Source organism: Mirounga leonina, unplaced genomic scaffold, assembly GCF_011800145.1.
Source record: "Mirounga leonina isolate KUSES-001 unplaced genomic scaffold, KU_Mleo_1.0 Mir_268, whole genome shotgun sequence".
Classification (NCBI taxonomy): Eukaryota; Metazoa; Chordata; class Mammalia; order Carnivora; family Phocidae; genus Mirounga; species Mirounga leonina.
Genome location: NW_023270649.1, coordinates 2064149 through 2081049, shown reverse-complemented (window position 1 = coordinate 2081049; position 16901 = coordinate 2064149). Strand labels below are relative to the sequence as shown.

Here is a 16901-nt window from a genome sequence, read left to right as displayed (position 1 = left end):
TCCCCGCCGCTCCGCCAGTCGCGCCGGGCCGCGGACCGGGAGGCGGGGAGCGCGCATGGCTGGGCGTCGCTGATGCTGCCGCCGCCGCCGCGCCGCCCTCCGAGGCTGCGTCCCGGGAAGCCCGGACCTCCGCGCTGCCCGGCCCGGCCCGGCGCCCCGGACTGGAGCGCGCCCCCATGGAGGCGCCCGGGCTGGCCAAGGCGGCCAAGGCGGCCGCGACGGGCCCCGAACCTCAGGAGAGCCGTGGGGACACCCCCGACGGGGCGCCCGCGCTCTGCCCCAGCCCCGAGGCGCCCTCGCCCGAGCCGCCAGCCTACCGCCTGCAGGACTTCGACACGCTGGCCACCGTGGGTGAGTAGGGCGCGCGGGCATCCGGCCCGCAGGTCCCTCGGCGCCGCCCGGGACGCTGGCGTCAGACAAAGGGCCTGCGTGCCGTCGCCCGGCAGCCTCCCTGAGCCGGCCCTGCCCGGTCCCGTCTGCTCGGGGCGTCCGCGCGGGCTGGCCGTGCGCCCCTGGACGCTCGGGCGCGCCCAGAGTTGGAAGGGTGTCCCCCCCGCAAGCTCCCGCGAGCCTCCCCAAGTGCCCGCGCTCAGTCCCGCGCCCCAGGACTCTCCTTATTTAGAACTCGCCTCCCCCTCCCTCAGTCCCCCTGGCGTCTGTGCCACCGGACGTCACAAAACTTCCTGGGGGTCACCTCATACGAGGGCCCTGGCCCGCCCTCCCAGACAGGGGCCCCTAGGGACAGAAGCGGCGGCCCAGAGGCACCTGCGGAGCTCTGTTTGGCCAGCCTCCCTCTGCCCAGCGGCACGATGCTCCCGCGTAGACTTGAGACCTCACCGGGGGCTTGGAGGGGACAGGTATCCTGGGGCGCAACGGGGCCGCGCGGGAGTGGGGAGGGGGGGACAGCCGGCGCTGCAGATGAATTACCCTTTCCCGACACCGCGCGAGCTTTTCATCTCGTGCATCGAAGTTGGCACTGTTGATCAGACACGGATTTGCTTTTGTCCTCTCCCCTTTGACTGTGGTCGCAGTTGGGCGTCTAGAAATAGTTTCCAGTCTCCCCCCCCCCCACCCCATCACGCCTGAATCCTGAAAGGCGCTGGGATATTAGGGGGCGGCGCTGACTGGGCCAGAAAATCCGCACCCCAGGTTGGAGCTGGGTTCGAGTGGTCGGTGCAACCCCCTATGGCTTCTTAGCAGCTCTTTGTTGCTCCCAGGGCGCGTCGGACACGGGGTTGCTTTTCGGAGACATAAATGGGGCCGGGGACAAGCCACATGTCACCGAGGGGCTGTGGTGTTGAGGGACTTTTCCTGGGTCCCCTGCCCCGCTTCTGGAAAGGAGGAAGCTGGGAAGGGAATCAGGAAGCCGGGGCTCAGGGTCACGGCCTAGGATTGAATCAGACCGACAGGCACAGCCAGATTGGCATTGTAACCAACCGTCAGCAGAGAGGGACACTTCTCTTTTCGGTTCCTGGTCTCCCTGTGCTTGGGAGGGACGGGTCTTCAGGGAACCTGATGCGGGAAGGAAGGCGTAGCGGGCGCCTTCTACCTCTCTGTGCTGCTCTCTCTCTGCCTGTCAACCTCCTCTCCCTTCTGTCTGTCTATGTGTCCCTCTCTCCTTCCCTCCCCCCGGGAAGCTGGGGCTGACGGAAAAGCAGGCAGTGGTTTGCAGGGCTGCAAGGTGGGACAGAAACCCAGCCCGAGCGGCGACATCGGGAGTAGATGGAGACGCGAGTGAACAATGGAAAGTTGGTAGAGGACCTGCCGTGCCTTGGCACGCAGCACCGCCAATTGTATTTCTTTTGGGCACGCACATGGGTCTATTGTCAAAGGTGCCAGGGCTGGAGGCCAGGGTGGCCAGCAGGGTGTGGGCAGGCTGGTGGGCTGTCGCCGTGACCTATTCTGGTGCCTGCAGTCACGTGGGGCCTTGTGGGCGCTACCAAGTGGGCATGGGGTGGCCAGCCACTCCTCTTGTCCTTAAAAATAGAATGCCACCGCCTCTGGGGACTGAGGGGCGTGCAGGGGAGGGCGACGTCTTCCACTGGTTTTTGCCTCTTGGTGAAGAGGATGCTTGTTGTCCAAGGATAACTTCCTGTGGGCTGTTATGGGAGAGCCAGACTGTGGATGTTCACCTTGTTGCAACAGCAGGGTGTAGAGGTGTGTTTGTGTGTGTGAGAGAGCGGGAGAGACACGCACACACACACACACACCCCCAGGTGTGTATGCAAGAGACGGAGACTAAGCCTTAAGGAATCCCCAGCCTTCCCCAAGCCGTCCCAATCCTGTGTCTGAGCCACAGTGCCCACCAGCTGGAGGTCACTTCCTAAGGGGCAGTGGGCCCCAGAGAGGGGCCAGGCTGAGCTCTGCCCCTGCAGTTAGAACCTGGCCTCCTCGCTGTCCCCCGTGCCGGCCAGGCACCCGTGGGTCCCGCGTGGTCCGGGGCGCCTGTATGCACTTCTCCAGTCGGGCAACGCGGCTCTCCTTGACGGGAATCCAACCCACACGCGGAGCAAACCCACAACATGCAAACACCCTGAACCTCTCTCGGCTTTTCTTTAGCAGCACCTGCGACTTGGAACCTTCTGTCAGGAGGAGTGAGGGTGGAAGGACGCCGCTGGGCTCCGTCCTTGCTGCACGCAGTCCTACCCGTGTGTTTTGCTGTTTGCCTCACCCACTGGTGCGCTTTTGTGGTTTTCATTCCGCACTTCTGCCTGTGAGCTGGGCACGGAAGGGAGGCTCCCGAGGGGCAGACATGCTGAGTCACAATCGCAGACACACGGTTTGTGGTGATGTGGGCATTTCAGCGCAGGTAGGACGGAGCCGGTGAAGACGCCGGGGCTTCTGCCCGACTTAGCCACGCCCGCAGTGGCTCTTAGACAGCCCACCTGTCGGGGAGGAACCCTCCGCTCAAGACCCAGCTGCAAAGGGACGGCCGAGTCCCCGGGGCGGCCCCTGGAGATAGAAGGAGGAAAGTTGCATACTGGGCGTCTGTGAGCATTCTGGATCAACCGATTGCCCAGAAATCCGGATGGTTAGGAAGAAATCTCAGCTTAGTGTTGCTGCAAAATCTTTCAGAGCAGGGAAGCCACACTGGGGGTGTCTGGGCTGAACTGTGATTTCCGAGCTTGAGAAACACAGGCTCGGAGCAACCGGACGGCTCCCCGGACGGGAAATGGTGTGCAAGCCCGTTCTCCGCACTTCTGGTCCACACGACCACGCTTGGTGTATTCCCGTGTTGACGGACAACGTGCTGCTAAAACAAAATAATAGGTTTTGAGATAATTATAGACTCCCGGGCCATTCCAGAATCCGTGCCCAGCGTCCCGTGCACCCTTCACGGAGCTTCCCTCTGTGGCGACATCCTTGGTGACAGTATCAGAACCAGGACGTCGGTGTCGGTACCATCCTGCCGAGAGGTCACAGACCGTGTTCGGTGCCCCTTGGTTTTTGCAGGCTCCGCTCTGAGTGTGTGGGGGGGGGCTGGAGCTGCCGTTCTGTGCAGTTTTATCTTGTGCCGTTATTTGGCAGCCAACACCCCCAAATCGAGGACAGAACTAATTCCCTCAACACAGACTGGTGGCTTCTGCCTCTCACCTGTTATTTACTATTGCACAGAATGCGTTGGGCAAGTTGCATTTCCCTTAAGACCCACGACACCTTCCTTCACGAATGACTAAGTATAGACGGCGCTCTCCCAGGTACTCGGAATCGGTTTCCTCCACAGTGATAGGGTTTTCTCCTGTGCTTTCCCCCACCAAATTGGCTGTGGGTTCGCTCCGTCTGACCTGGGCTCTTATTTGCCCCCAAATATCACACCAGCACACTTCCAGAAGGAGTGGACTTGGGAACCAGTGTGGTTTTGCTGGGCACATAAATGAGCGGTCGGTCATACCGGCGGTGTTGACATAAGCCATTATAAGGAAGTGCTTGTTGCTTAACAGTACACAGAAAATTGAGATTATCCTTTGATCCTGTCTGTCCGTCAGGGGCGCGCGCGGCAGGGTAACTTGCGAACGCATGCGAGCGGTGGTTCCCATTTGACAGCATTACGGGAACTTCAAAAATGAGATGACATATTAGAAAAGAGAGTCTTCCCAAGGACAGAAGTCCTACACGTTGTTCCCCTCCATTTTTAAAAAATTCAGATAAAATTCACCTAGCATAAAATGGACCCTTTTTCAGTGAGCCATCCGTCTGAGTTTCGTACGTTCAAAAAGCTGCACGACCAGCACCTCCATCTACTTCTGAAACATTCTTGTCATGTCCCCAGAGGAGACCCAGTCCCCATGAGATGTCACTCCTTGACCCCTTCCCCCCAGCGTCCGGTGACCAGGAATATGCTGTCTCCATGGACTTACCGGTTCTGTGTGCTTCATTCTACGAGTACTTCTTCCTTCTCCCTTGCCATCTCCAAGGGCGTGAGGGTCCAGTGGGAAGAGAAAAGAGAACATGGGGAGATGCAGAGCCCAAATTTCCCCGATCAAGACGTAAGGGAAAAACTCACCCAAAAGATCAGATGGACAAACCGGGAATAAAAAAATGTGCAGCGGGAATGATGAGCAAAACACATGCTCACAACTTCTACTGTCCTGGGGTGAGTAGAGCCCCCCTCCCCCCACCGAATTCATGTCCTCCCTCTCAGAACTCAAATGGGACCTTAGTCAGAAGTAGGCTCCTTGCAGTTGCAATTAGTTAAGGATTGAGATGAAGTCCATTGTACTCGGGTGGCCCTAAATCCAATGACAGGTGTCCTTGTAAGAGACAGAAGAGGAGACATAGGTACAGAAGAGAAGCCGCGTGAGGACAGAGGCAGAGACGCGGACTGGTCACAAGCCCAGGGATGCCTGGAGCCCTAGAAGCTGGAAGAGGCAGGAAGGACCCTCCCCTGGAGCCGCTGGAGGGAGCTTGGCCCTGCCCCGCCTGGATCTCAGCAGCCCTGCCCCGCCTGGATCTCAGCTGCCCTGCCCTGCCTGGATCTCAGACTTCTGTCTCCAGAGCTGGGAGGAAGGCATGAATTCTTGTTGTTTTAAGCCACCATGTGGTGGCAGCCCTGAACCACCTAATTAGAAAACTAATACACCTGCCAGAGAGGATTGCAGAGCTGATGTCTAGGCTGCTCTAGACCATGGTGCCTTAGGTCCACGAATTGGTTTCCCCAAATCCTTGGAGGTGCACAACATCCAACTACAAGTTGGATGATGCTTTCCATGGGCGGCCTAATCCTAGAGATAGCGTGTGGATGTGGTTAACACAGGAGATCCATGTGTTTATTTTCGAAGACAGGGCATCCGGATCTCACTGCTTGAGGATGGTCATCCCCAGAGCTAGATGGAATAGAGCCAGGAACTTGCTCTTCTTCTGTCTCTACTTCTGCTCCATTGCAACCATCCCCTTCCCCCCAAAAAGCAGCCAGGTGAGGCTTGCACGTGCTGTCTACTTCATCTCATCACTCCCTTTTGCAAATGCACAGCTTTCCCGCATTGCCAGACCAAGGGGGCGCCATCTTGAATCAGTTTTGACCTTGGGCTGCCATAACAAAATACCATCAACCAGGTGGCTCATAACACAACTTTATTTCTCAGAGCTCTGGGGGCCAGAAGTCTGAGGTCAGGATGGCAGAGCATGAATGGGCTCTGGTGAGCGCTCTCCCTGGCTTATATGTGGCCACCACCTTGCGCTGTGTGCTCGTATGGTGGGAAGGGAGATAGGAGAAGCAAGCTTCCTGGTGTCTACTATAAGGGAACTAAGTTCATCATGAGGGACCCCATTCTCATGGCCTCATCTAATCTTAATTACGTCCCAAAGACCCGCTTGCATGTGTAAATAATATTATATTGGGAGTGCTTCATTGTATGAAACCGGGGAGGGGGGCGGTGGCACAAACATTCAGTCCACAATACTGTTTTACTCCTCGTTATGTGTTGTCCTGACTTCCTTCTCCTGATCTCCCATCTTTGGGGTGCAGGTGGCTGCCCTAGCAGCAGACTTCCCTCGTCTCATCCTGGAATCCGCAGGGGAGGACGCCTCACTCCCCGTGTCTGTCTGGGACAACCCTCCTTGTCCCTGCTTGCGTCACCCCCGTGGGTGGGGGCATGGCACCATGATGGTGGTCTCAGATCTGCTTCCTGGGTGAGTGCCTCCTCAGCTGGGGACAACCCGGGAGGCTGCCTTTGTCACTGGGAGACATGAACACGTCCTGGGTGCCAGCAAGCGTTGCCGCTTGGGTTCACTGATGATGACGATTCTGACCGCAGTGTTCTTTCTGAGAGATTAACATGTTATGATTTCTCTGAAAACCACTTTCAGTCTCTGGGAGGGACACTGTGGGGCTCTCTCTGTATTTCCCCCAAGGTTTTTTTTCAGATAACCACAATGTCATGAGCTTCACCACCCTTGGGAGACTCATCTTTTCCTTTAAGATTTTATTTGACAGAGAAACAGCGAGAGAGGGAACACAAGCAGGGGGGGTGGGAGAGGGAGAGGCAGGCTTCCCGCCGAGCAGGGAGCCCGATGTGAGGCTCGATCCCAGGACCCCGGGACCATGACATGAGCCAAAGGCAGGTGCTCAACGACTGAGCCACCCAGGCACTCCTCATTTGTTTCTTTGGAACTCTATACCTGCTGTTTCTTGGTGGGAAGGGGAGTAAAGTACTGGATAACTAAGGTTGGCGGCCTCGTGATTGTAGACGGGGTGGGGGCCAGGCAGAGTACTGTCCTCTCCCTTGATCTCACAAGGATGTGCACAAGGGGAGCTGGCTGCTGGCGTTTGGGGTTTTCTGCGCCCCTTCTCGGCACCGTCTGCTAACTGTTGGCAGCACGGCAGTCCCCTGCCCTGTGTCGTCGTCCTCCCCCGTGGTGCTCGTGTTGTGCAGTGGGGCAGCAGGGTGGGGGCAGAGACGTCTCCGGGGCTGTTTGCTAGCTGGTGTCTTTTGGCAGGGGTCGTTCCTTTCCCCAGGATCACATGGCTCGCCATGACATCTCAGTGCCTCGCTGCAGAGCTAATGGGTTGTATCGTGATGTTCGGCATGGCCCCTGTGCCATAGAGGGTGGCTGCCCGTAATGCCATCATCCATTCATTTATTCACTCATACATGGGCCGGTTGGCGTGTCCCCGCTGGGCCGGGACCTTCCCGGAAAGCCTGTAAGTCCCCCGTGTTGGGAAATCCCCAGGCCCAGGCACCTCAGGATGGTAGTTGTCCCTGCTCACGCTGGATACTGGGGAGCAGCTACTGAACGCCAGCCTGCTCTCTGGACGTGGCAGGTCATGGGGAACTCAACACAGGGGTCCCTGCTTCTTGAGTTTACGTTAGGCTGAGAGAGGTGGATGGTGGGTACGGGGTGTGACACATGCATTTGGTGGTTGCTTCGAAGGCCGTCAGAAGTCTGGGGAGCACAGAGCAGCGCCGTGGGGATTGGAGCAATAGCTATCCGAGAAGGGGTCGGGGCACGCTGCCATGTGCGGGAGGTTACGGGGTCTGCCCTTCCCAGCAGGAGAGGTTTGGTCAAGTCTTGGAAGATGAGGAGGGGGCTAGCCGTGGGGACACCCTAGGAGGACTGTGGGCACAGTGGCTGCTTCTCAGCTTTGAGCGGCAACAGTATCCCCTGCAGGGCATGTGTGAACACAGATGGCCGGCCCACCCTACAGACTGACACCCCAGGATGGAGAGGTGCCTGAGACTCTGCATTTCTAACCAGCCCCCATGCTGCTCCTCTTCTGCAATGCGCTTTGGAGCTACGGGGTGACCTCAGAGCCCACTGGGCATGTGCTAGAGGCTCTCAGAAGGTTCCTGTGGCTGGTGTGGGACGGAGCAAGCAGAGACGTGAAGATGCAGAGCTTCCCTGCAGGGCTTGTGATGTGTGTGTCCTCAGGTCGGCTTTCCTGGATGCGGGTTCAAGGAGAAAGGTGGGCAGGGGGAGGGTATGTTCTGTGGTGTCTCTTCTTACAAGGACACTTAGAGGTGGTCTGTAGGATGAGGGCCCCACCCTGATGACCTCATTTCACCTTAATCCCTTCTTGGAGGTTCATCTCCCTTCCAAATACAGTCACACGGGGATTTAGGCCTTCAAGGCATGATTTTTTTTGGGGGGGGTGCAGACAGACACAGACATTCAATCTGTAACAGCGGCTTAGAGAACAGTCATGTATAACTCCCAGGTTTTTGGGTTAAATAATTAGAAAACTGGCACTGCCATCAGGCAACGTAAGGAGGGCTCTGGATGGAGCAGTGTTTGGGAGAGAAGATCCCCACATCATCACTGTCACCTTTATTCATGTCTCTCCCTCCCACTTGCCCACATTCTACCTCCTCCACCATATTGATCGTCTTAACCATCGTCGTCATGACCATCCTCATCATCATCACCGACATCCTCATCATCATGACCATTGTGACCACTATCCCCGTCACCACCTTCATCACTACCTTCCGTTCAACACCTGCCCACATGCTACCACTCTCTACCATCTTTCTCACCAACACCATCGTCGTCATCATGGCCATCATGACCACCATCATCATCATCACCAACCCTATCCTCGTCATCATCACCACCACCACCACCTTCATCACCACCTTCCCTTCAACGCCTGCCCACTTCCTACCACTGTTCTCCCATCTTCAGCATTATTTCTACCATCATCATCACTTCGGGCACTCACTTTTTCTTTGAAATTCACATAACATAAAATTGTTCTACAGTGAACAATTTAGGGGCAGTTAGCACATCCACAATATGCAAGCATCCCTTCCATCTAGTTCTTAAACACTTCCATCAGCTCCAAAAGAATACCCTGTACCCATTACACCTCTGAAACTTTTAATGCATCAGAGATACCTCCGTCCCCTTGGAGCTCCCATAATGCGGTAGTCTAGCGTCACCCCAGGTGGATTTGGCTCATCAGCTCAGAGGATCCTTTTATGACAAAGGACAGAAGACTACGGTAATAGTGTGAGGACCATCTCTCTGCTCATCCTGGTAGTACCTCTCCCTCCCATCCTCTTGTGCATCACCACCTACCCATCACTCTTTCTTTCTCTCCGGTCAATTGTAACTGTCACATAAAGGTGTTGGGACTTAGATTTAAGCGATGCCCACCAGAACCCATCAGCTCGAAAGGTTCTTTGTTCATTCAAGTAGCACCTTTCCCAGACCTCTGCGTGGGCGGTGGGCATTCTTTCTTCCTTGAAAAGGGAGAGCCCCTGCAGATGAGAGGTGTTGCTCATTCCCGGGGATGCTCTGTGCAGCTCCTGGTGCCTGGATGCCACGTGTTCCGTTCCGGTGGATTTCCTGGGGCGCTGTGCGGGTCTCCTTCACGCTCCACTGAGAAGGGAGACCCTCCATCCCATCTGCTGTGATGTCTGTGTGACCGGGTGTATGCAACTGGGTCCCTCCATGTCTTGGGAAGTCACCTTTGGTGACCATTCTGGGTGGTCAGGCAGCCCCACCAACTTTCTAATTCTGTTTATTTTATTTATTTATTTATTTATTTTTTAAAGATTTTATTTATTTATTTGAGACAGAGAGAATGAGAGACAGAGAGCATGAGAGGGAGGAGGGTCAGAGGGAGAAGCAGACTCCCTGCCGAGCAGGGAGCCCGATGCGGGACTCGATCCCGGGACTCCAGGATCATGACCTGAGCCGAAGGCAGTCGCCCAACCAACTGAGCCACCCAGGTGCCCCATGTTTATTTTTTTTTAGAATTTTTTAATGGTAGTGATATGACATAAAATTCACCATTCTAATAATTTTTAAGCATACACTTCAGTAGCATTAAATAATTCACACTTTTGTGTGAACATCACCACTGCCTGCCTCCGACACTTTTCCGTCACCCCAAACCGAAACCCCACACCCATTTAGAAGTCACTCCCCGAGGGTCTAGTGTCCTCAGCTTTTTTCTGTCCCTATAGCTCATCCCTGTTTCATGACCTGCCTTTCTTATTCTTTTGCTGCTGGAGGCTGGTCCCCCCGTCAAAGCTCAGGAACAGGGGTCTGAGCATTGAAGAACCAACATAGTGTATGGGGTTGGCACTCAGGTTCCCGGGTTGAGTGACTGGGACAGAAACCCTGCCTCTCGGCCATCTCTGTGTTCACTAAATGGGGCAGGGCTTCATGATGCATGTGGACCTGGCTTTCCATCCCGCCATTTTCCCCACACAGTCCTCGAGGAGGCATCCCTGAAGGGCTCAGACCCACAGTGGTGGAGGTGGTCCTTCGCCTGGATGTGCTTCTCTACATACCTTGGCAGGTGCGTGTTGTGTTTTATTCCGTCCTTTGAGGATGAGTGGGGAGCTTCAGCCTGGAGCACCTGTGTCTCCTGTCCTTTGTGCATCAACCAGGAAGTAAGCATGGCCTCACCAAAGCAAGCTTCGCCATCATCATCATCATCATGATGACCGTCCAGTCCCAAGCATAGTGGAGGTTCATCACTTCAGGGATGGATGGTGGTGGTATTTGCTTGGATTTGGAGCTTATTCCGTTCAGTAGACCTGGAGTCTTCTGGCTAGGCTTGTCTTGAGGCTGCTGAGAGCCTTCACCCCCCACCCCACCCCTGCACGGGACACCTCCTTCTGCTAGCTCTGGGTTTTGGGAGTCAGGGTGCAGGGCAGGGTCCCAGAGGCACTCCCCTGCAAGGTCATGTTCACTTGTTCTCCTGCTGTGATCTCTCTCATGGACTTTCTCCCCATATTGCTCTCCTATGGCTGCTCTAACAAATGACCCCAGGCCTAGTGGCTTAAAACAACACGCGTTTTTTAAATCCCACAGCTCTGCAGGTTAGGGTGGTGGGTGTTAGTGGGTCAACATCAAGGATCAGCAGGGCTGTGTTCCCTTCCAGAGGCTCCGGGGGTCCTTGCTTCCTACAGCTTCTAGATGCCGTCGCCCTTCTTCGGCTTAGGATGCCTTCATCCTTCTGTGGGGACAGCAGAGTTGGGTCAGATCCTTCTCATGCTGCCATGTCTCTGTCTATGGTTCCTTCACCCCTCCCTCTCTTGTGACGCTTGTAAGGACTCACCCGCATCACCGAGGACCATCTCCGTATTTCAAGTCAACTACTGAGCATCTGTAAGTAGCACCTGGAACATCGGTTCTCCCTTAAACTAACATAGTCACAGGGTCTGGGGATTGGGATGTTGACGCCTTTTGGGGGGGAGGCGTTGTTCTGTCCACAGCACCTGCTTCCTGTGTGTGCTTTGCATGCCTCACCTTAGAAGTGGCTTCTAAGAGTGGGCTTCAGAGAGTAGTGTTGGGTGCGGTGGGGTGGGGAGGGCGGCTGCACTTGTCCAACTACACTGGCTTTCGTCAACGGACAAACCACATTAACGATAAAAAGCTCTTCCATTAGGAGGAGAGATGCTAGCTCCGACTAGCTATGCATACGGCTGTAAGGTGTGTGTGTGAGAGAGAGAGAGAGACAGAGACAGAGGTGGGAAGACAAGTGATTCATTGAGTTAACTGAGCAGCTCACACCTGTCCCCTCCTCTGCCTGGCCAGAATCCTGTACGAGGACTCATTGCCCCCTCTCTGGGACCCGTCCCCTGCACTGGGCAAGCAGAACCAGCTCTCATGTTAGAAGGAGCCCCGGACATGGGATGGCTCAAAGCTGGGAAGGCACAGCTTTACCTTCTGGAAGCTTGAGTCCGGGCCCAAATGCACAGTCAGAGGGGAGGCTCTGAACCGGGCCTGGGGTGCTCTGTCCAGGTCACCACATGGCATCCCAGAAGCAGAACTTGTATCCACCTGGAGGATCGAGATAAGGAACACAGACACAGGATTGTTTGCAAGGAGTCTCGAGCTTGTTGATTAATTAGGTAACACATGCGCTTTTTTTTTTTTTTTGGTAAACTTGGCAGGCTCTTTTCTGAGAGAGCTCGTGCAAGACTAATAAAACCAACACAATGAAAGCTTCTAAGCAGCTCATTCTGGGAGCGTTCTCCCTTGCTTCTCATGGGTAGGGATCTCCGATTGTATGCTGGGCGGGGTGGACCGGAGGGTACACTTTGGCTTCACCATTAGGGCACTTAGATAGGAGTCCAGTTGGCATTTGGAGTACATCTGAATAGCGCAAAACGTGATAGATACCTCGCCACCGAGGCATTTGAAGTTGTCCAGTGATTTCTCCATGGAAGCATCCTGAGTTTCCAAGGCGGAGTGCCCCGTATCGAGGGTGGAAGTGGGTGCGTGTTCCAGGGGGAGATTCCTTCCTCCTGCTCCCCATGTGCCCTGAGGAGGCCAAGTGGAGATTCTTCAGGGTGGGAGGCCCCCACAGCCCTGAGCGTCCCGTGACCCAGTGTAGGAGTTAACTGTAGGACACCTCTGAGTAGTCCTTCTGGACCCTTAGCTCAGCTCAGGTGTCCAGTGGCCCCCACCCCCAACACCGGTTTGCACCTTCCCACCCTGTTCAGTATAGGCAGCCTGCCAAGGCTAGATCCCAGGCGTCCCGGGACCCTGCCTAACTGGGCAGTTCCGTGTTTGAGAGAAACATGCACCTTGGGCGCAGTGTCTTCTGTGTTGACCTTGCTTAACCCCACTTCCACGCTTGGAAATCCATACTGGTTTTTCCAGCAGGTAACAGAAGGAGGAGACTGTCCCACAGACTCCTTGCTGAAATCAGCACGAGGTCCCAGCAGGGAATCACACCCAATGTCACGTGGGCAGGTGTCGTGGGCAGGCGTTAAGAGTCCTTGTCTTGAGGTGGTTGGTTTGCAAACAGTTCTGATGAAGCAGCTCATCAAGGACGTTTGCAGGGCAACCTCTAGAGAGTTCTTTTAAAGTGGTTGACAATTAATTTGGTGGATGATTTCATCCCGCTGGATCATTATCTTGGGAGCCACTCCACAGAACAAAGGGCTGTGCAGATGTGGGGCTGGGTGTGGCTGGACAACAGCCCGGGCTCCGGAGAAAGAAGGTCTTTGTCATGCCTGGGGCCCCCCCGGGATGTGAGCGGGGAGGGCAGCCAGAAGCGGGGCTGGGTGTGCGCCCAAGCGTGCATGCGTGTGGCTGTGTGTGCTCACGTTGGGGGCGTGTCTCTGGGCAGTCCCCCAGGAGGATACTGAGCCAGCCGAATGTTTGCGGACAACTCCAGAGGAGGAAATCATTCTGCAGAGATCCGAAAATCCAGGAAGGGCATTAAGAAGGCAAACTGCCTAGAATGTTCTCTTCTCGGGCACTGGATTCCATTATCATTCCACCTTAAGAAAAAAGCAATATGTGTAGAAAAATAAAATCAGGAACGACTCCCTATTCCCTGCACACTCGAGCATAGTTGTTGTCAGGTATTTGACTTAGGAAGACTTTTCTTTGCTCGGTCCTTAAACAGTTCAGTATTTTATTTTGATGACAGAATCTGGAGTGTCCATTGTATTGGTCTTTTCAAAGAACCAGAGTCTTCTTTCTTTGATTTTTTTTTTTTTTCTTCTCTTTTCTTTCTCCTCTGTAGATTTCCTGTTCTTCATTTCACTGATTTCTGCTTTCATTTTTGGTCTGTCTTCTGCTTGCTGGTCTGGTCTTTCCCTGATTTTTCTTCCTACAGTGTGTGAAGAACACAGGTCACCAGTCACCTGCTGCGGAAGCGTGTCTCCAGAATGCGCTGCATTTCAGGATGGCTGCTCTGAGTTCTGGGGGCTTGTCTTCCTTCAAAAGGAAAATCTGGGGACACCTGGGTGGTTCAGTGGGTTAAGCGTCTGCCTTCAGCTCAGGTCATGATCCCAGGGTCCTGGGATCGAGTCCCTCATTGGGCTCCCTGCTCAGCGGGGAGTCGGCTTCTCCCTCTCTGCTGCTCCCCCTGCTTGTGCTCTCTTTCTGTCTGGCAAATAAATAAAAACTTAAAAAACATAAAAAAGGAAAAGTTGAGTGACGTTACAGTGCAGATTGAGCGCAGTCTGGGTGTTAACTAGAGAATGCTACACAGAGGTTGGGATGCTCTCGGCAAAGCCATCAGTGGGAAGGTTGGACAGGTGGCTGCATGGTCTGGATTCTTCACTTCCTGTATCATCAGGTGGGGGTTCCCGACTTTTGTGAAGGTGAAAACCTACTTCTTCATTTAGTGGATCACTTACTCTGTGGCGTGCTTTTCCCCTTGCCTTCATTAGTGCATGGGACGGGTGCACGCGGTAGTGAATGGAACATACACAGGCGTGCACACACCCATATACAGTGAAAGGTGTTTTGGCTGTTTGGGTGGCAACCCTTGAAAACACTTGCAAACACTGATTCTTGAGATTCTGGCACACAGTGCGCTTAAACCGGAGACTGGCTGCCATGTTGTTTGGGAAAACAACCTCCTTTTCCAAAGCTTGCTGCCCGCCCGGTGTTCTTGACGAGTGGGTGGAACAGCTAGTTCCCAGCTCTGCTCCAGAAGCTGGTTTGTCAATTATTCCTCCCTAACGTCATTTTTCCAGAAACAGTGTCACATACCACAGTTGGGGTTCCAGGCTCCTTAATTTGTTAGCATAGAAAAGATGCCTTACCTGTAAGGGGCATCACATGGTGCTAGGAAAACGTAAAACACGATTCTTACGAAAGTTGAGGTTCCAGGCTCCTTAATTTGTTGGGGTTCCAGGCTCCTTAATTTGTTAGCATAGAAAAGATGCCTTACCTGTAAGGAGCATCACATGGCGCTAGGAAAACGTAAAACACGATTCTTACGAAAGTAGCGATTCGGCAAAGGAATAACTCAGTCGTGGGAGAAGCAGCAGTGTTGGATGTGGACGGTTGACAGAAGGCAGGTTTCCCACAGAGGAGGCAATAAGACGGGGGAGCGGTTCATCAGGACTCTTGAGGAATCTGGATAGTGTCTCTTAATTGACTTTAGTTTTTCTGGCGTTGAACTTCGCATCCCAAAGGGGTGGCATGTAGTTGTTTGATACGGGTCTGACTTTTCACGGACCCACCACGATCAGGCTCACGTGGAAATGTGCCTTGGGTCAAGAACATGCTGTGTGGCTCCAGCCGGGCGAGAGTCAGGCACGGGACGTAGCAGATGGACCCTTTCCTTGTCTTCTTGGTTCGTGTTGGGATCCCAACGTGCTTGCCGCGTACCTGGCTCACCTGCATGATGAGAAGATGAAGGATGGACTCTTACCCTAATGTAGGGACATGGGGGATAGTTTCCGGTTCCTCTCTTGGACCCTCAGGCCCCTTCCCTCCCGAAGCCTCCTGGGGGATGATGCAGGAGCGCCGTAGTCATTGGGGAAGGAGGATTGAGCGGTGGGAACTGGATATCCCTGGGGATGGGGAGGGAAGGGTGGAGGGAGATGGTTAGAGGGAAGCACATTTTCATCATGTTGTCCAAGGGTGCCTTGGATCCTAGAGGAAAAGTTGTGGCTTGAAGCGGGAACCCTTAGGAACACGGAAAGGAAGGCTTTCTACATCTGACTGCGATATATCTGGGAACACGTTCTTCACTCAAGACGTCATGATGCCCGGATTTAGTACATGGCGCTGTGACATGATCACAGAGTAAGCACCATACGAGAATGAAAAAGCACATCGTACAAGCTTACAAACTAAGCACTTGTGTCCTTTGCAGAGCAGAAACTAAAAACACGCTAAACCTACGTCTTTATCGTGTTTGGAGAATGGTGCCGTGTGCAAAACATTCCATTTAACGCCTCTTGAAAGACTTTGTTGGTTGCATGATGGGTTGCGACAGTGAGCTCATCGCTGAATCCAAGTAGTTCTCCAAGTGGGGGCCGGGGACCTATGGCGTTCCCAGGGGAACTTCTGGGGAGCTCATGGGGTCAAGCGTCCTTTTGTAGTACCATGAAGATATTATCTGTCCTTCTCTCTCTCTTTCTGTCTCTCTCTCTCTCTCGCCTGGGCGTGTGGTGGTTTCCGGAGGCTCCCTGAGCTGGGACGGTACCACCTCTGTCCATCAGTGGAGTGTCCTTGCCCGCTGTTGTGTTTTAGACATTTCTGCTTTCCTTGCTAATATGGTTACTATCTCCAGAGAGTGACGCCCACGAGCAAACAGACATTGGTTACGATCCTCCATCTGTGTCTGAAGATCTGTGCCAAAGAATCTTGAGATCAGGGAGTTTGAGAACTGCTGTTTTAAACCAATGACCTGGTCTAAGAGGGTCTTGATTGAGCACCAACAGTGACTGATTCATGGTGATTCCTGTATCCAGAGGGTCTTCAGAGAATGAACTGCCTCATTGTGCCCCGAGAACGAGGCTTGAATTCTCATTTTTCATCTTGCTCCACCCAAGTGAAGTGGTCGCTTTGTTCAAAATTGAATCCTACTAATTGCATTGCTTCTTTGGAATTCTGGATGTCCCCATCGCAATGGGGGTTTGGGTTAGCTTCGCAAAGGCATCATTTAGGCTGTTCTGAAAGTGGTTATTAGCACATCCCATGTGCAAGGAGCTGCAGAGTTTATCTGGGGGACATAAAAAGATGGGATGCAGTTTACATTTCCAAGAATCTTACTGATACAAATAACTAAGAAAAGGTCAGTGTGTTAAGGATTATAATCAAGGTGTCAAGAAGGAACTAAGATCTGATAGCAGATGTTCCGGGCTGAGTAGGGTTTAAACGGGTAAACACAACTGGGGAGGAAGCGTGCAGCTTCTGGGCGTTTCAGGACCTAGTTCTCCTAATGCTTTCGCTGTCAGAGCCCCCAGCCTCACTCACATACGGAAACTTTCTGAGTCACTCTTTCTGGTATCCGTCTCATCCTTAAATGGGAAGAGACCACAAACCCGGTGTTTATCAGGAGGTTACACTGTGTGAGGCATCGACATAAGTAAAGACATGTGATCCCAGGAAAAGCAGATAATTCAAGGCGCCTAAGAAAAGACCGATTAAAACAAAAAGAGGAACACAGGAGACATTTAAAAAATAAGTCTTACTATGAAGCGGGGGAAATCGGAGGGGTAGACGAACCATGAGAGACGATG

The 16901-nt window shown here is 53.8% G+C and overlaps 1 protein-coding gene across 1 annotated transcript in view; it reads left to right on the top strand.

The window, feature by feature from the left end:
• The window catches only part of PRKX (protein kinase X-linked), a 77782-nt gene continuing 60881 nt past the window's right edge, over window positions 1-16901 (top strand). Inside the window, exon 1 of the mRNA XM_035029671.1 lies at window positions 1-351. Coding sequence (XP_034885562.1) covers window positions 177-351 — 175 coding nt within the window. The 5' untranslated portion in view covers window positions 1-176. The remainder of the gene's footprint in view (window positions 352-16901) is intronic.